The sequence below is a fragment of the Euprymna scolopes genome, chromosome 23 (assembly GCF_053919585.1).
Source record: "Euprymna scolopes isolate OS-2025 chromosome 23, ASM5391958v1, whole genome shotgun sequence".
Lineage (NCBI taxonomy): Eukaryota > Metazoa > Mollusca > Cephalopoda > Sepiida > Sepiolidae > Euprymna > Euprymna scolopes.
The window spans coordinates 43,765,941-43,786,637 of record NC_136504.1 but is presented as its reverse complement, the minus strand read 5'-3'; the positions used below and the strand labels follow the sequence as shown (position 1 = coordinate 43,786,637).

Here is a 20,697-nt window from a genome sequence, read left to right as displayed (position 1 = left end):
CAAGTGTTCATTTAAAAAAACATTTTTTGCGAGCACCATTTATTTTTTCATCATCACATTTCAATCTGCAGCCAATTTCTCAATTGGATAAATTAGAAAGGTGGAGATTAATGAACTCTTGACGATCACTAAGAGAAATCGAGGCATATAGACTAAATGTTACGTTGTATAACCTGGAACAACAACAATTACGATTAGAGATTCTTTGTTGCCTAAAAAGCGGATATTTTAAACTGGTTTTAAGCACGTTTGTTGCTGTGGAGTTTCTTTTTTGCTTCTTGATTTGAAGTTAATTTTTTAAATTGACATGAACCCTAGGCCATCGGGCATCAATTAAAATGAATGTCTCTCGTCTTGGAGAGGCCTCAAGTTTGACAGGCTTTTGGGCTTGACCTTTACTCCTGATCTTAAATGGAACATGTACATCAAATCTGTTGCCAAGGCCGCTGGAAAAATGGTCGGATCCTTCTATCGATCCAGTAGATATCTCACTGCTGATGCAATTCTCTATCTATATAAGAGCCAGATACGTCCAAGGATGGAATACTGTTGCCACATATGGGCAGGAGCTGCTAGAAAAGACTTGTCCTGCCTTGATAGGGTTCAAAATAGACTTCGTGGCCTGGTGGGAGATGTCCTTTTCTCTTCGCTGCAACCTCTATCTCACAGAAGAGATGTTGCGAGTTTGTCTCTGCTTTATCGTTATTTTCATGAAAAGTGTTCAACTGAGCTTCAATCTATGGTCCCCCCTCGCCAAACTTTCACAAGAAACACTCGACTAGCTGAAAACATTATCAATAATTTTCCCCACTCTTTATCTGTACCTAAACCTAAACATAGATTCCATGATCAAAGCTTCTTTCTTAGAACTGCATGCCTGTGGAATTGTCTTCCGTTTTCCTGCTTTCCAGCTGTCTATAATATGGTTGTCTTCAAGTCCGACGTGAACAAGTTTCTGATGAGCCGTTCCACTTAACAAATTTACCGAACTTCCATTACTATCGATTACTATATTGTCCTTTTGACTACTCTACACTCTTTAACCCTTATCCCTGAGTTGCCTATCGGCCTTGATAAGTGGTGACGCCTATGTAAAAAAAAAATGGCTACTTCTAATTAAAAGACAAATATGAACAGGCAAAATTTTAGAGGAATAAAAGGCGAATCAAATGAGGTATAGTTTGTTTAAAAAATTACATTCAACTTAGCTTAAATTTGCCGTTTTTGAAAAAATGACAAGTGCGGACTTTCTTTTTGGCGCCACTGTATAAATAGATATATTCATATACACAGTCCTTATAAACTGTGAAATTTACTTTGTGTATGAAAACAAAGAGAAGAGATATAACATATGAGAAATATTTGGAAGCAAGTCTCCCCATGATGTTATTTCACCCTCCCATATTTTATTGTCATCGAAATTGGTCAAATCACCCGTTTTTTAATCCTCCCTGCAGTTACTTAGTTCATAATACATTGTAGTCTACATTGCACTGTAGAGAACCTACTGTTGATTTTATAAAATTATATATTATGGTTTGAATTAAAGTTTAAAATGCCAATATCAAGTATCATTTTTAAATTGTGCTCTAAACACAAACATACATTTCAAATGCACCTCTGTCATATCAAAGAACCTGCTGTTGATTTTATATACCGGGCCTTTCTGTTTGTGTGATGATAATAGCTTGAATTTAAGTTTAAAATGAAAAGGCATCATGGTTAAATGGTGCTCTAAACAGAAACATTCATTTCGAACACGCCCTCGTCATATCAAAGAGCCTACTATTGATTATATTTTTATGACAGTACGCCTTTCTGCTTGTGCATAATAAAACTGCTCAAATACACTTATAATGTTAGGCTGTATAAGACGTTAACTTTAGCTTGTTTCTTTTTTTTTCATTGGATTTTTTTCCGATTATCGATGTTTATCAAAGACATCCCAATACAAAATCTAAAAACACTGCCAGGTATATAAAGTACATTTATGTGAAATTTTAAAAAATCGTCCCAGCCGTTTAGAAGTCCATATGGAACTCACACACACACACACACACACACACACACACACACACACACACACACACACACAAAGTTCCTTTTATATAATAGTAGACATAGAGATAGAGGTTTTTTGATTTTCTCTGATTGTGAATTGATAGCATTTCTTACTATAGAGAGACCATCATCCCTGTATAATCATATGTCTTTAACATTAATAGCATTGGAGCTTGTCAGTGTTGTATTGTGGGGTGGAGTGGGGGTCAGAACGGATGATAAGTAATATAACGGGGTACACAACGACGATGACGACAAGACCCAATTACTTGGGGAGCTCACATTTATATTAGAAGCAATAGACAGTGGAGATGTGTAATGGAATCTTTAAACAGGAGGGGGATACAGTCAAACTTTGGAAGGGGTTTACATACAAAGTTCATTATACAAGATGATGAAGACAGAAACACAATACCTTGTGGTTGATGACAAACGAAAACAAAAGGTTTACATAACAAATAGAAGACATTTATTTTTCCAGCTGGTGATTGGAACTCGATGCCTGGCTAAGTTCCTTCATTTTGTCATTCTGACCCCTCCAGTTTCTAAGGAGTTTCGGATAACTCTCTGCTGAACTAACTCAGACTGTTCTCCAACTCGCACTTTGTTTTCTAGTCTAACTTAAGTGCATATATTAAGTCTATATGACGTCAACACACGGGCCAAACATGGGCATCCACTGCACATGCTCATACATATTCTTCCAACACGTATCCTGGCAACACAAGTCCCATATTTCTCTGTGGACATTCTTTAATTCATTGTTCTATTATTTTGCTCTGATCTAAACTTTGTTTTTATAGTTATTTCTAACTACAATGGATGATTCCACTGCATTCCTGGAATCGTATCTCTAACTAACAATATGTATTCATTTTAATTTTTAATAGCTGCGTTCGATTCCAGCATTCTTCTTCAATAATAATTATATTTGATGCTAGTTACTTTGTTTCTATACAAACCAGGGGCTGTCTCTTTCAATATAAAACAGTTTATGTAAAATAAAAAAAGTCAAACATCACAACGGAATCTAATGAGTCCATTACAACATGAAACGAATCGGTGGAGTAATTTTTCAGCTATTGATCATTAATATGTGTATCTATGTTTGTATGAGTGTTATGTGTTCGGGCATATTGTGCACAGCGTTTATGTCCCCTTAAGAAGATTAAAATCAAGATAAAACTTAAGTCTAAAGTTTTTTTTTTTTAATTTGCATCAAAATCCATTACATGATTTTAATTCTTAGAAGTGTCTAATACTTAATGCTTAAGATTAAGGGGTCTTAAGAACAAATTGAAAGCACAGGAATATTGCTTTGTTGGTGTTTAATTATTATGGATCAAATTCAATACAAACTCACATTTTCAAATTGAAGACTTCCTTACTTCTCCCACACCTCTCATCATCCCTCACAGACTCCCTGTCTTCCTTGAATCTCCTATTCCACTAAAAAACTGGTTCGATTCATGCAAGATGGCCCAAAAGCAGTCTAAAACATTCCATACGTTTCTGTTGCATTTTTTTCTCAAGTTTAAAACAGAATTTCATTGCATATCCTTCTTCTAAAGTGTCCTCATGTCCAGGTTGCATTTTTTAAATTCACCAGCTGTGACAATCAGGCTTTAGTAGGGTGTATTCCAATTCCTGCTGTATCTGTTCATTTGAACCTGAAATCATAACAATTGGTCAGTCATCTCATAAGATGTATAGCAATAACATACTGAATTTTCAAATGTCTACGACAATTTTAAATGCCTGCACAAAAAATAGTCTGTAAACTTATTAAAGGCACCGCATATATCTTATATCAAAACATTTGTCAATAGCTTTGCGTAGCTATGCAAAGATATTGACAACTGTTTTGATATTATGTATACAGTGATAGAAAAAGGAAGAGTCGGATGAAAATAAAGCTAGTGTTGTAAATATCTCAAATGTGCGTGAGTCATGCCAGCTGCATTTCAACGTCTGAAAGTGGAACTCATTACGTTGAATGACGTTGATGATGCTGGTGTGCTCTAATAATTTGCAACATCCACCGTCGTTTGTTTGTTTTGTGTTTGTTTTGTGTGTGTATGTGTGTGTGTGTGTGTGTGTGTGTGTGTGTGTGTGTGTGTGTGTGTGTGTGTGTGTGCGAATGTTTTTGTTATTCCCTTTCCAACAGGGGGCGAACTGTTATTTTCACTTAACTTTTGTCGACATAGATTAGCTTCGTTTCAACTAACAAGGGATAATTAATACTTCCAGAATAAACATGCGATATGTCTTACACAAACTCATACTAGATGTGCAAGTGACACGTTGGGTCGCAATCACGGCCACTATTCGTTCTGCTTTGATTAAATTGATAATAACTCAGAAACTGTGACATGTCTGTTAAGAATTTTTTTTTCTTGCATGATTAAAAATGAGTCTCTTTACTTCGATCATAAACGAACTTTTCAAGGACATGTTCAATGCAATATACGATGCTGGACTTCATTGCTTACAATATGGGTCAAGTAGAGAGTCTCTATGATAAACAGAACAGAAGTAATTGCCAAAGATGTGACTTTCACATTTTCATAGACATAAGATTTAGTATGATACATTTTAATCTTAATCTTTATGAAAGTATATACATTTTGTGCCAAAATTTTCTCTCTGTGAAATTAATTTTATCCGTCCTGAAACGGGTATTCTTTTAGTGTGTAAACACACACACACACACACACACACACACACACACACACACACACACACACACACACACACACACACACGTATTGTATATGTCGGCAGTGACCTTTTGGACACCCCAAACCCTGCAAAAATTGAGGGAAAACATCAGGAACAAAATAAGGGAGTTAAATCGCAATCCAAAGATTCTGTAATCTGTCATGAATAATGTTTTGGAAAGAGCACAAATATGCGAAGCTGAAAATGGGCAACATTTTAAAGACATTATTTTTCGTAAGTAAAGATTGTTGAATTTTTCATTTTTTTAAAAAGTTTTCCAATGTCTTAAATTGTGTTAAAATTACAGAAAGATATAAAGAATGAAGAATCTATTTAAGTTCCAAACCTCTCAGTGACTTTTTGGATACCGTGTATTTTTAATTGAAATGATGTTTATATTTATTCCTGATCTCTATCTATCTATCTATCTATCTATCTATCTATCAACAAGTAGTTAATAAAACATGTTAAAAACCTTGGAAAAAGAGTTAAAAACATATTTAATTTTAAAAAGGAAGCACAGGGGACTGATTCATCTATAATATAAATCTCACCTGTCTGTTTAAATGTATGTATGTATGTATGTATGTATGTATGCCTAAAAATTTCGACAGAAGCGACGGATTTTCACGAGATCGGTATTGTTTTGAAGCTCGACCCTTTGGACGACAAATATCGAAAAATTGGCTAAAAACATTAATTCCTTCACCCGCAACTGGGCACCTTTTTACAGGGAGGGGTCGCTTTTTTCGCCGTTATTTTCGAAAGTCATCCCCCTCTTTTCAGTTGACTAGCCTTAATTTAAACCTTCGTCACTTCCGGTTTGGCGATGAGCGCAACAGCAAAAACGTCACTTTTTTCACGTTCTTTTCCTCCTTCGCGGTACGGGTTCGAACCTGCTTGCCTATTACCACCTTTTTCTTTCTTTTTTTTTTTTTTTTGCTCAACACACACCTCTAAACACCTGGGCAACGGCAGACATCCAGGCTAGTATGTAATATATTGATGTTGGCTTTCTGTAGATGTTCAGCCTAAATGAAGATGCTCTGATGTTATTTTACCTATTTACTATGCCTCCCCACGAGACAGTTAGACACCAGGGTCAGTTTTTAATGTGGAGAAAAGGTACAAAAATAAAAAATTGTCTCAGTCGTGAAGGATCCTCCACCGAAAGAGAACAAGAAATGAAAGTGCAGCATCTGAAGAACAGATACTACACTTTGATCAAAAGGCCAAGTTATAGTGCTCTGATATTATTGTAGCTATTTTGTTAAAACTGCAAAAGTATTGATCCAAGCTAGTAGGGACGCCCGGCATAGCCAGGTTGTAAAATACACTTAAATATGATATTTTCATTCTTGCAGATTTCGTATATATTGTTATAGAGTTAATGTTCTATTGATTTTTATATATTATAAAGTTGCGATTTTAAAAATAAAAAAATATATCTATATGACTTGGGTTCATCAGCTTGAATCGAAACCGAATCCCAAACTTATGAATATATAAACTTTAGTTCCTTCAGTTATAATTGAAACCGAAACCAAAGCTTATGAAGAATTCTTGATAAAATTATTTATAAAAAAAATAGATTGCAGAGGTGCCATCAGCTAAAATTGAAACCGAAACCAAGACTTATGAAGAATTCTTGATAAAATTATTTAAAAAAAAATAGATTATTGGAGTTCCATTAGCTATAATCGAAACCGAAACCAAAACTTATGAGGAATTCTTGGTAAAATTATTTATAAAAATATAGATGACTTAAGTGCAATCATTGAAACCGAAACCAAAATTATGAAGAATTCTTAGTAAAATTAGTTATAAAAAAAATTAAATGACTTGAGTGCTATCAGCTATAATCGAAACCAAAACTTGTAAAAAATTCTTGGTAAAATTATTTATGACAAGAAATGAAAGTACATAACAATTAAACGACCTGGATGTAAGTGTGACACAGAAAATAACAAACACGCTATCGTATTATTATATAGATAAAACAAAAAATAGTGTAAAAAATAAAATGGAATTTTAGAAATCGTCCGTATTATTTGGGATTATTCGGACTACTATTCTGATCCTGAATGTTATTTTCACAACGTTTTGATCGACGTAAGCTTCTTCAGCTGTGTCTTGTTGAATTCGAGAATCTTTCTATGCAACTGGGAAAATTTTAAAGTATTTTAAACAGAAACTTTTATTTTATTCACGGCCGGGGCGGGGGGTCTAGGATGCTCTCGTTCCGTCAGAAACATATATTTGTTGATTGAATTATCTTTCCAACAAAAGAAAATGTAAATATTTATTTTACAACAAATTAATCAAAGGAAAAACCGGGGAGTGGTGGTAGATGAGCAAAACAAGATTAAAAGTAAAATGTCCCCCGGGCAACGCCGAGTAGGTATAATTATTTTGCTATATATTTCTTAATTTACCCATGATACATGACTTTTACAGTGCTTTTACCAGTTTGAAACACAAACTACACAACACAACACCATGCACACATTCCACCATACTACACCAAACCACACCACACCACACCAAACCAAACCACACCATACCACACCAAACCACACCAAACCACACCACACCATACCATACCACCCGCGTTCATGAATCTTTTTCTATTGATACTCTATGATTAATTATTTTTTGTTAACTGATATTTGATTAATATATTCATTTCTGCCCCATTTCCTTATAATTACATTTTATCTTCACTTTTCCCATTCATCGTGCATGACAAATATTAATAAAGCGAAAACGTCTAGTTCGAATCTTCGGTTCTTTTAAATTGCTTTTATTCTTTAATAATAATCCTAAGAATACACAAACAGCATTGAAATAAAAATACAAAAAACAAAAAAAAAAAAATTAAAGCAAACATACAATTAATTTTAGAAATATAATCTCTTCAAAAACGATAGAGAATGACATTTTCATTAAAGTAAATATTTCAACATTAATTTTATCACAATATATTCAAATTTTCAAACAATTATTATTATTATTATTATTATTTAAAAGGTGCATATATAATTGAATAATAATTAAAGTTATTACTTGCGACATTGGATTTGTCTGTCAGTCATGAATTTGGAATAGCATTTTCGTCTGTTAGTCATGCTTGTTTGAAATAACATTTTCGTTTAGCTACCATGCTAAAGTTTGAAATAGCATTCCCGCGTGTCTATTGTACTACCTATATTATCATATATCATTTTCGTTAGTCTGCATGATAAGTTTGAAATAGTATTTTCGTTTATCCGTCATTATAAGTTTGAAATAGTATTTTCGTTTATCCGTCATTATAAGTTTGAAATAGTATTTTCGTTTATCCGTCTTTATAAGTTTGAAATAGTATTTTCGTTTGTCTGTCATGGTATATTTTAAATATTATTTTCGTTTATCTGTCATTATAAGTTTGAAATAGTATTTTCGTTAGTCTGTCATGGTAAGTTTGAAATAGTATTTTCGTTAGTCTGTCATGGTAAGTTTGAAATAGTATTTTCGTTAGTCTGTCATGGTAAGTTTGAAATAGTATTTTCGTTAGTGTGTCATGGTAAGTTTGAAATAGTATTTTCGTTAGTCTGTCATGGTAATTTTAAAATAGCATTTTCTTTAGTCTGTCATGGTAAGTTTGAAATAGTATTTTCGTTAGTGTGTCATGGTAAGTTTGAAATAGTATTTTCGTTAATCTGTCATGGTAATTTTGAAATAGTATTTTCGTTAGTCTGTCATGGTAAGTTTGAAATAGTATTTTCGTTAATCTGTCATAGTAATTTTAAAATAGAATTTTCTTTGTCTGTCATAAGCTGAAAATTGTATTTTCGTGGATCTATTAATGCTAAAGTTTGGAATAACATTGTCTGTCAAACTTAAAATTGAAATAACATTTTCTTTTTTTCTGTTATGATTAAGTTTGAAATCGAATTTTCGTTCATCAGTCATACAAAAGTTTGAAATAGTATTTTTCTGATGCTTACTTTTGAAATAGGATTTTCCTTTGCCATTGTAATTTTGAAAGTTCGAAATAACATATTCGTTTGTCTCACATGTTAAAGCTTGAAATAACAATTTTGTCTGTCATAAGTTGAAAATTACATTTTCATTGATCTATAGTTGTGTTTTCCTGTGTCTGTCAGAGTTAAATTTAAAATAGCATTTTTGCTAGTTTGTCACTTGAAATAATATTTACGTTGGTCTGTCTTGCTTAAGCTGGAAAGGCGTTTTAATCTTACTGTACAGACAGATTAACTGGTCGCATCTGGAAAACATCCGTTCTTGTACAATATCCCAGTCCGTACGAATTGCCCTCCCCCCACCTTCCTCCTCTTGATCGTATCATCTTTCGACACAATGTTTCTAAGTTATTCTGAAAATTCGAAATTGAATGGAAAATATTTCTAGAAGATTCTTTTGAGAAAACTGAAATATCTTTTGAGGAAATTCTGAGATTTTTCCTTCTTTTATTTTTAATTTAATCATCTTTAATTTCTATGTCGTCTATTTATGCAATTCTGAAATTTTCAAAGACATCAAAATATAAGAGAACATCTCATTATTGAGACATACAGCGGCAATTATATATATATATATATATATATATATATATATATATATATATGTGTGTGTGTGTGTGTGTGTGCGTGTGTATATAATGTATGGATGTATATATATATATACAATGTATGTATGTATTTTATATATATATATATATATATATATATATAAATATATGAGTGCAATTGTGTGTGTGTGCGCGCGCGCGTGTACATTTCCCTACCAAATTACTCTGTCAATTTTCAGTCTACAGAATCGAGATTTGACATAAGGGGTATTGAGATTTGGGAAAATCTTTTTAATCAGTTTCCGGCCAGAAATTTGACTGTCAGGGGGGCAAAGTTCAACGATTTGACCTTTGAAAACTCTACCAAATTCTTCCACCAATTTTGGGTCTATACACTTGATATTTAAGATGTAGGTTCCTTGGACATCGATCAAACATTTTAACTTGATTTGAGTCCAAAACAATAAATGTTAAAGGGTCAAAATTGGTGTCAATGTTTAAAAAAATTTGACTTCTCAGCCAATTTTTGGTCTAAACATTTGAAATTTTACATAAAGTGTATTCAGACATAGGGCAAGCTTTTTAATCGGTTTTTGGCCGAAAATTTGGCTTCCAAGGGATCAAAGTTCAATAGATTTTACATTTGCGGTCTCTAAAAAACTATTCAGCAAATTTTGAGTCTAAACATTTGAAATTTTACATATATAAAGGTATTTAGACATGCAGCAAGCTTTTTAATCAGTTTTTGGGCGAAAATTTGACTGCGAAGAGGTAAAAGTTTACAGAGTTAACCTTTGCAGACTCTACCAAACTTCTCCGCCAATTTTGGATCTAGACACTTGAAATTGTAGATCTAGGTTACCTGGATATGAGTCAAACTTTTTAATATATATATACAGATGCACATAAAGTTATGAACAGTACATAGGGCCCAAGCAAAGCTGGACTGAACTGCTAGTATATATATATATATATATATATATATATATATATATATATATATATATATATATATATATATACCTGGATTGCCCGATCATAAAATATGCATAAATATTATATGGTAATTGATGCAGAATTTTAATTTATTATAAATAGAAATACCGTAGGTATTAAACGTTATGTTAAATTCATTTAAAAAAATAAAGTAAAAAAACAAAACAAAAAAGGAAAGAAACTGAAACATGTACGTGCGAGTATTACGTTTTATTTTTAAATAGTTCAATTCTTGTAAGTAAAAAAAAAAAAACATATTCGAGCTGAGATCCAAACCAAAATCTAAAGACAGTGAGTCATGTACAGTAACCATTAGGCCAGTTTGACACGATCTTTAAAAGGTGTTTTCAAACCTACTAATTCTTTACATAAGGAGTCTGTCATGCAAACAATTCATGCATGCACATTCGTAAAATAGTTGACAAACAGATAAAAATCCGATGACACCCACGTACCAATTTTTCAATTTTGACCTCTAGGCAGCCCTTTTTTTTTCGATGAAAACTGATTAAAAAGTTTTCCACGTGTCTGAATACACCATATGCCCAATTTCATGTCTTCAGATAAAAAAAAATTTGTTGGGTATATAGGTTGAGAATTATCCTCACACACACATTTTCACTTTTATAGATAGATATATAGATAGATATACATAAAAGAACTTAATTTTAGGAGTAATATGGACACATTATTTTTTTTTTCCCCCAAACTTGGTCATTTAGGTTGTGTGCCCACCCAAAATCGTCCCGCTCCCGAAAGCCTTAAAAATAATTTGTTTTTGCATTAAATTTTGAGTTATATTCTGTAAAACATTTTCGAAAAGGATTGGTGCCCGTGCGTAAGCATCAATAACATGTATGCGTTTGGTAAAATTATAAACTATTGAACTTGTTACGATGAATTATGGAATATATAATCTAAGCAAGTGGGCGAGTAACGTGGCACACCTTATGCTTTTCGTAAACTTTGCCATTTAAGAAGGATGCAATTGAAACCGTACCATACCGCCACCCCACCCTTGAAGAAAGAAAAAAAAAATCATTAAAATTTAAACTAATGCTATATTTTTTGCTCATAACCGTCCGGGGACGGGTATTCTATACTAGTATATATGTATATATGAAATTAGGTTCCTATATATTTATATACAAGATAATTTCCTAAACCAAAGAAAGGATCATTATGAATTTTTGAATACACAGGATGTTCCAAAATGGTTGACCCTATTCTAAATGCCCATATCTTGGAAACTACTTGGTGGATCTTAATGAAACCAAATACACTTTATGTTGAAGATCATAAGTTTTATTGGCTAAATTTACAAAGAAAAGTACAAATATTTGTTGGTTCTATGACAGATTTTCATAAATGTTCAATATGAGCGCCGCCTGTAACTTTGAACACGTCGAGTCGTATTCGAGCTCGTACCAAACTCACTGTAGCATGTCTTAGTAACAGTTTCCAGTGCAGCTGTAATTCTCTGTTTCAGTTTTTCAATGTTAGCTGGAAGAGGAGGTACGAAGACTAGTCCTGTCACATAACCCCAGAGGAAAAATCATATGGAGAAAGGTGGGGTGATCGTGGTGGTCATTTCAGAAGCAAATCATTTTCTTAACTATCTCGACCGATCCATCTCTCTGGCAGAACCTTACTGAGGTAGGCTCGTACAGTGAGCTTCCAGTGAGGTGAAGCCTTATCCTGCTAAAAAATGAAACTTTTGTCTTCATTTTCTATGAGTTGATCAATTAGCCAATTTTGAAGCATTTGGCGATTTAGGTATGCATTAGCAGCCCTTTTCTTGAAATTTTTGGTGCCAAGTCCTTATTTGTTTTGTAGTTGGTGCCTTCTTTGCAAAATTTGTGAAGAAGGCACGCTGCTGCACTGTCTTTGGTGATGAGTCCGAGCATACTTTAACATGCCTTTTCTTTTGAAGTGAACGGCATTTCTTAACCTGAAAAGATAGAAATGCCAAACATTACACACAAAACTTGAAACTTTTCCACACAAATTGTGAAAATTTGAGGTCATTCCAACGAAAACTGTCAAACGAAATGGGGTCAAACATTTTGGAACACCCTGTATATTCGAAGCAACACACTGAGTAATATAGACACATTTAGAGAAGCATGTATATAAAGTTAGGTAAGTGTATATGTTTATATATATATTTCGTTGTATAACATAAATTTCTTAATCGATCATGAAGTTTGGAATGCAGGTACTAGGCATAAAGGTGAATAATATGGGCTATATTTTTTTTAATTTAGTTTATACAAAGGAGACAAAAAGTGGGTAGAATCTAGTGTTGGGACAATTAATCGGAATCGGGAATCAGAAAAATCAGAACTTTTGGGGGTATAAGAATTGGTATTGGAATCAGAAAAATTTTGCCTATTTTCCGATGCCAAAAACGATTCCTTAAATGATCTTTTTTTATTTGATTTTGTTTAAAACAAAACCTTCCACTACTGGTAGTAATAATAAAATAATAAGATATTTATTGATTTAAACTTTCACTAAAAATAAAATCTATATATACCGCCCTTACAAGTGTGTTTTTACGTTTGAGAAAATATCTGCACATTTAAGATGTGTTTTTGTGGTAGTTGAGAAAAATAACCATTTTATAAATATTTAGTTAGTTAAAAATTTTATATAATATATAAATATTTAATCATTATAGTTAAATATTTACATTTATAAATAATCAGAATCGGGAATTTAGTATGGAATCGATAATTGCATCAGAATTGGGGGAAAATATTAGAATCGTCCCATCACTAGTAGAATCCTTCATAAAAATTCTGATACCTTCAATTTGTGTGAAATTTTAACAATAGGTATTACATACCAATAAATACATTGCTCAATCTTTCAGTTTTTAAAAGGATTATAAAGTATTAGTTTTTTGAGGTTTTTTTACATTAGGGTCACCGCTTATCAAGGCCCGGAAGCCATTCAGGGATAAGGGTTACTGCGTGTACAGTAATCAATGGAATATATCGTAGTAATCGTTAGTATTGTAGATTTGATAAAGTGTCTTACTCAAGGTGGCGGTTCATCAGGAATTTGTTTATGTTGGACTTTAAGACATTCAAGTTGTAGTCAGGTGGGAAACAGGCAAACGGAAAAGAGTTCCACAGGCGTGCACTTCTAAGAAAAAAGTTTTGTTCATGGAATCTACGTTTGGATTTAGGCACAGATAAAAAGTGGGGAAAATTACTGACAGTGGTTTCAGCTAGACGAGTGTTTTTCGTGAAAGATTGGCGAGGGGGGACCAGAGATTGGAGCTCGGATAAGCACTTGCCATGGAAATAACGATAAAACAAAGACAGGCTCGCAACGTCTCTTCTGTGGGTTGCAGGGAAGAGAAAAGGACATTCCCCACTAAGCCACGAAGTCTATTTTGTACTCTGTCAAGGCAGGATAGGCTGTTTTTAGCAGCTCCAGCCCAGATGTGGAAGCAGTACTCCATCCTTGGACGTACTTGGCTTTTATACAGATAGAGAATTGCATCAGTAGTGAGATATCTTCTGGAACGGTAGAAGGATCCCACCATTTTTCCAGCGACCTTGGCAACAGATTTGATGTACGTGTTCCATTTCAGATCAGGAGTAAAGGTCAAACCCAGAAGCTTGTCAAAACATGGAGTCTCCCCAAGACGACAGCCATCCATTTCAATTGATGGGGATCAGAGCGTTGATGATGTAAAGATAGGAGCTTGGTTTTAGATGCATTAAAAGTAACCAGCCACTTTTTCCCCCACTGTACCATGTGCTCAAGATAAGAGGAGAGAGAATCAGAGAGAACTTTGTTATTTACGGCCTTAGATGTGTTGCCATAGATGGTCGTGTCATCAGAATAGATGTCAACGAATGATTTAAGTATGTGTTTTGGGAGGTCATTGATGTAGATCAGGATTAGTTAATAGTTCCAAAAGGGTTTTAGGGGACATATTATTAAGGGCCGCTCAATAAGGGTGTCGGGTGGATAATGAGACAACACTGAGATGATTGATAATGATGGCCGTTGTTGGTCAGAATTTTATTATTTAAGAAGCTAGCTAAACAAGAATTTGTTTACATTGGGCTTGAAAGCGACTGTATTGTAGTCAGCTTGGAAGCCGTTCTTTGCACTATATTCCAAAGATGGGCAGTTCTAGGAAAGAAACTTTATTCATGGAAGTTTCATTTAGGTTTAGTTGGAGAGAGGGAAGGGGAAATTATTGAAGTTTATAGCAAGACAAATATTGGTTGTGAACGTTTTACAGGTGGGAAGGAGACCATAAATAATAAGTATTACACATGAATAAATTTCCTAAATTTCAGTTTGTTTGGGTGATTTTAAGGGGATTTTAGGAGCATAATATGTGTACAATCTTCCATTTGAAAATTCACTTTTGGTCCCTCGACAAAAGAGGAATTGGACCTAGTAATTCACTCCCGTTTGTCTGTTCGTTTGTTTGCACTTCTCTTAATAACCATGCCTTGGATGTTTAAAATATTTTGCGCAAACATTAGTCATTGTGAAAGTAAATTTTTTTTGTCAGAACGGATTTTCCGGGATAATTTTGGATCCCTCCCTCTTTTTCTAGAGGGGTATTATTAAGGTAAAATTGTTCATCTGTTTGCACTTTTCTCAATAAGAACTCCTTGAATTTTTTGGAAATTTTGGACAAACATTAGTTATGGTGAAAGTATTTTTTTTATTCAGAACGTTTCAAATCCAATTTTTCACATCAATCATAGGCATAACTTGACCCACTGCAGTCAACACTCCCAACATATAGATTCATCATGATCAACATTTTCAATGTCAAAACTATCATTTACTTCAATGACAAACTTACAGCATTCGGTCCAAGGACTCCACCTACATGTGGTAAGTTTTCCTTGTGTCGATTCATCACAATCATAACATACACACTTCTTGCATCCTTTACCATATCATGGCAATGCGCAAGGAAAACAAAATCTCTTTACATAACATTCATTGCACAAGGTATGTTTCCCTTTCACAGTAGTCACCTTCCTTCTCTTCTATATCTTGACTCTGTTCCGTCTGCCTGCTTCACACCAGACTACAACTTGGATGTCTTCAAGTCCAATGTTAACAAATTCCTAATGAACCGCCCCCCCTTAAGTAAACACTTCATCAAATCTCCACACTAACGTAATGTACTTGCAATAACCCTTATCCTTGAGTGGCTTCCAGGCCTTGATAAGTGGTGATCACTGTGTAAAAAAAGAAAAAAAAATATCTTGGTCACTCTCAGAATTCTCTTTCTAGACTTATGCACTCATGGAGGAAGACCCCGCATGCTCAGCTTGTTTTTTCTGATTCGCATTAAATTTGGGTCATATTCATGCGACATATATAATGTAATGTAAAGTAATATTCCCTAAATTTCAGTTTCTTATGAAGACCCCTTAAGCTTAAGCTTTAAATTTTAGACATTTTCTACAATCAAAATCATGCAATAAAATTTTATAAAAATAATAGATTCTGGATATAAGATTTAGTGTAATTTTATTTTAACTAGTGCAAAATATTTCCGTTTGAGGAATTAATTTTACCGATCATATGACTTGTATTTTTTTTACTTGTCTGCAAGGCCTGTAGCAGTGTGTTTCATAGATGAAAAAAAAAATGAAACTACAAGACTAACCCAAGGTGGGTTTAATTGGCTTCCTCCGAAGGAGGAGGTTTCATGGGAGTATGAAATTCACAAGCGGTCTCCAGTCGCATGCATATCCTCATTATGTGAGATTATGAGGTTAGGATTTTGGAATTCTTGCAAAGAGGTATCGACACTTTCCTATATACAGCGTCTGCACTTTCCAAATTCGTCATCTATCTGGTACTGACCTCAGTGTTGCTTTATTTCGGTGATCTATTGAGAATGGGGTTGTCACCGTGATTATGCTTCATAGATGGTAAGATTTTAAATATTTTTAATATTTTATATTTTATATATATATATATCTATATATATATATATTTATGTTCTTATAGAGAGTATGCTTATGTTAATTTTCTTTATTTTTTAATTTTTCTCACCGCCTCTCTGTCTCTCTCTCTCTCTCTGCTATTCTAATAGGCATGATATGGCATCCTGCCAATACGCCAAGAATTCAGCATCCCTGGGATGAAAATTTGTATTTACGCTGGCGAAAAAGACAACTTTGGCAGTTGATTGAGGAGGAAAAAGATAGCCACCAACCAGTAAGATATCACAATTGCTAATTCCTTCTTTATTTTTTATTCCTCCTCCTCCTCCTCCTCCTCCTCCTCCTCCTCCTCTCTCACACACACACACATACACACACTATATATCTATTTATCTATAAATATAAAAGCGAAAATGTGTGTATGTATGTATGTATGTTCGCTTTTTGTGTATGTCCGAGAAAGGCTTTTTTCCGAGAAACGATCGGTCGGCTCACTTCTTCTTAAAACTTTTTATATCATATCTAAATCATAATATCTATGAGTTAACAACAGGGTCGCCTGTCTATTTAATTTGCTCGACTTTGAAAAGATAAATATTCAACATTTTTTGATTGCCGCATGTGCATTAAGCTTTTTCGTATAATAAAAGCGAAACTAATTCTGGCAGAATTTTTCCGGAAACGTCCGAAAGCAATCAGCTTTGATCAATGTGGAGTTTCTCCTTATATCAGACAATTGCTAATCAATTTGCACAATTCCCTTTTTAGGGGGAGCTGGTTTTCCCCACAACATCTTGGGGAAACAAAGAAAAAAAAAAAAAAATCTTGCCCCGCAGTAAATAAAATACTTACCCGCAGTCAAAGTTGATCGCATTAAGTACGGGCACCTGCCAAGTTTTAATACTTAAATAAATTCATGCATGTTTCCACTACTATTTCGTAGTGGCTCAGTGGTTAACGTTGCACGTTTTTTTCACACTTTAATTTCCAACTTCGACTTAAGGGTTCGGGTTCGATCCTTCATACTTACCTACCAAAACTTTTTTTATTTCACCCCCACCCCCCGACACAAACACTCGGGTGTTTTGATTTACCTAAAACAACACACACCTCCGAACACCCGGGCAACACCGGGTACCCCTCGCTAGTATAAAAGTGAAATTGACTGTGTGTGTGTGTTTGTGTGTGTACATTTTCCTACCAAACTACTCTGTCAATTTCCAGTCTATAGACTCTAAATTTGACATAAGGGGTATTGAGATTTGGGAAAAAATTTTTTAATCGGTTTTCGGCCAGATATTTAACTACCAAAGGGTCAACAATTTGACCTTTGAAAACCCTACCAAACTCCTCCGCAAGATGTAGGTAACCTGGACACGGATCAAACTTTTTAACTTGATTTGAGTCCCAAAACAATAAATGTTAAGGGGTCAAAAGTTTTTTAAAATTTGACCTCTCAGTATATTCAAACATCAGACAAGCTTTTTAATCAGTTTTTGGCCGAAAAATTGTCAAAGTTCAAAAGATTTTATCTATGCGATCTCTAGCAAACTATTCAGCCAATTTTGGGTCTAAACATTTGAAATTTGCCATAAAGAGTATTCACACACGAAGCAAGCTTTTTAATCAGTTTTAGGGAGAAAATTTGACTGCCAAGAGGTCAAAGTTAAAAGAGTTGACCTTTACAAACTCTACCAAACTCCTCTGCCAATTTTGGATCTAAACACTTGAAATTTTAGATGTAGGTTACCTGGACATGAGTCAAACTTTTTAATATGTATATATCTATGTGCACATAAAGTTATGACCAGTACATAGGGCCTGAGCAAAGCCGGGCTGAATTGCTAGTTTATTTATAAAAGTGAGATTGTTTGCGTGTCGGTCTGTGTGTGTGCATTTCTCTACCAAATTACCCTGCCAATTTTCAGTTTATAGACTCGAGATTTGGCATAAGGAATATTGAGATTTGTGGAAAATCTTTTTAATCAGTTTTCGGACAGAAATTTCGCTGTCAAGGAGTCAAAGTTCAACGATTTGATCCTTGAAAACTCTACCAAACTTCTCCACCAATTTTGAGTCTATACCCTAGAAATCTTAGATGTAGGTTACTTGGATATGGATAATCGGTTTTCGGCCAGATATTTAACTGCCAAAGGGTCAACGATTTAGCCTTTGAAAACTCTACCAAACTCCTCCGCAAGATGTAGGTAACCTGGACATGGATCAAATTTTCTAACTTGATTTGAGCCCAAAACAATAAATGTTAAGGGGGTCAAAATTGGGACCAAAGTTAAAAAGATTTTACCTTTACCTATGCAATAACTCTGTCAATTTTCAGTCTACAGACTCGAAATTTGATATACAGGGTACTGAGATTTGGAAAAATCTTTGTAATCCACTTTCAGCCAGAAAGTTGGCTGTTAAGGGGTCAAAGTTCAACGATTTGATCTTTGAGAACTCTACCAAACTCCTCAGCCAATTTGGAGTCTAAACACTTGAAATTTAAGGTATAGATTCTTTGGACATGGATCTAACTTAATAACTTGATTTGAGCTCAAAACAATAAATATTCAAGGGTCATAATAAGAGTCCAAGTTAAAAATATTTTTACTTCTGCGGTCTCTACCAAATTACTCAGACAATTTCTGGTCTAAACATTTGAAATTTTACATAAAGTGTATTCAGAGATAGGGCAAGGTTTGTAATCGATTAGGGTCGAAAATTTGAGCTACCAATATATAAATGTATGCATGTATGTTTGCATGTCTGCCTAAAACTTTCGACAGAGGCGACGAATATTCACAAAATCAGTATCGTTTTGAAGCTTGACCCTTCGGACGACAAATACGGATAAATTGGCTAAAAACCTTAATTTCTTCACCCTGAACTGGGCACTTTTCTACAGGGAGGGGTCGCTTTTTTCACCGATATTTTCGGAAGTCATCCCCTCTTTTCGATTGTCTAGCCTTAATTTAAATCTACGTCACTTCCGGTTTGGCGGTGGCCGTAACAGCAAAGAAGGTTTTTTTCCAATTCTTTTCCTCCTTCGCAGTATGGGTTCGAGCCTGCCTTCCTACTACCACTTTTTTTTTTTTTTACTTAACACACACCTCCAAACACCCGGGCCAGGCTGGGCACTCAAGCTAATGTATATATATATATATATATATATATATATATATATATATATATATATATATATATATAATTATATAATGAAATAAAATGACGGTTAAGTTTTCCAAAATAATCCAAAATCGTCAAAATTAAAGTATATTATAAATATTTAAGACTTAATATTTATAAAGTAATCTCAACCAGATGTAAAAGCTCGATAAAACCAAATAGGAAATAGAGCTTATAATAAAAACAAGTAGTTAATAAAACATGTTAAAAAACACTTTGAAAAAGAGTTAAAAAACATATTTAATTTTAAAAAGGAAGCACAAAATAAGTGGATAGTCCTTAATCTGCGGAGTTTCGAAGAAATACTTTCTTTCTCATCAGAGGGTAGTATTTAGCAAAATGCGGGATCGGATGTTGCTTGCAAAAGTATTTAATGAAACTACAAGTAAGTCATAGATCTAAATTTGTAACAAATAGTGAAGCAAGAAACCAGTTCAAATAACAAGATCTTCCGCTATCAATAGCAATGAACCATACTACATATATAATCCAAATCAACATACTAATCGTAATACATCTAACCCACCCAATCGCATCAGGAGAAAGAAAAATATTTGGTTTAATCCTCCATTTAGCGTAAATGTCAAAACCAATATACCTAAGGAATTCTTCAATATTGTACAAAACTCTTTCAAATACCCACACAGATATAGTTCTATTTTCAATAAAAACTTAATAAGAATTTCTTATTCAACTATGCCTAATTTAGCACAAAGAATCTTAACATCTAATAACAAAAAAATTAAATTAGCCCCAAAAATCCCTTTCCCAATTAAACCCAAAACTAACTGCAATTGTAATAACAAACATCTTTGCCCACTCAATAATGATTGCATCCATAAAGGTGTTATATATTCATGCACAATTACAGAGCTCCCACACAATCCTCCCATAACAGACATCAATCTTTTGTCATCAAGTTATCCCTCTTCCCCACTCCATCTGATATAGTTACTAATCCAATAAACCATTCAAGCAACCTCTCTATTTACAATCATATAACTAGCAATAATAATAATATTTCTCCTAACAGCCATCCTTACACTAACAACACTCATTATCTCCTCCAAACAGTCCTCCTACAATCATTGTCCCACCCTTTGTTCATCACAATGGACAAAATTACAAACTATTTCCCCAGTACAAATCAGCAAATTAATATTAATTTCAGACCTCAAGCTCTTAATAAAGTACATACATATATCGGTG

General features: G+C 33.9%; 1 protein-coding gene across 2 annotated transcripts in view; it reads left to right on the top strand.

Moving 5' to 3' along the window:
* LOC145245855 (MYCBP-associated protein-like) overlaps positions 1–20,697 on the top strand; it is a 530,396-nt gene that overhangs the window by 170,028 nt on the left and 339,671 nt on the right. For both annotated transcript variants that reach the window (XM_080107561.1, XM_080107562.1), the window contains one exon: positions 16,452–16,576. In XM_080107561.1, the coding sequence (XP_079963687.1) occupies positions 16,452–16,576 (125 nt within the window). The remainder of the gene's footprint in view (positions 1–16,451; positions 16,577–20,697) is intronic.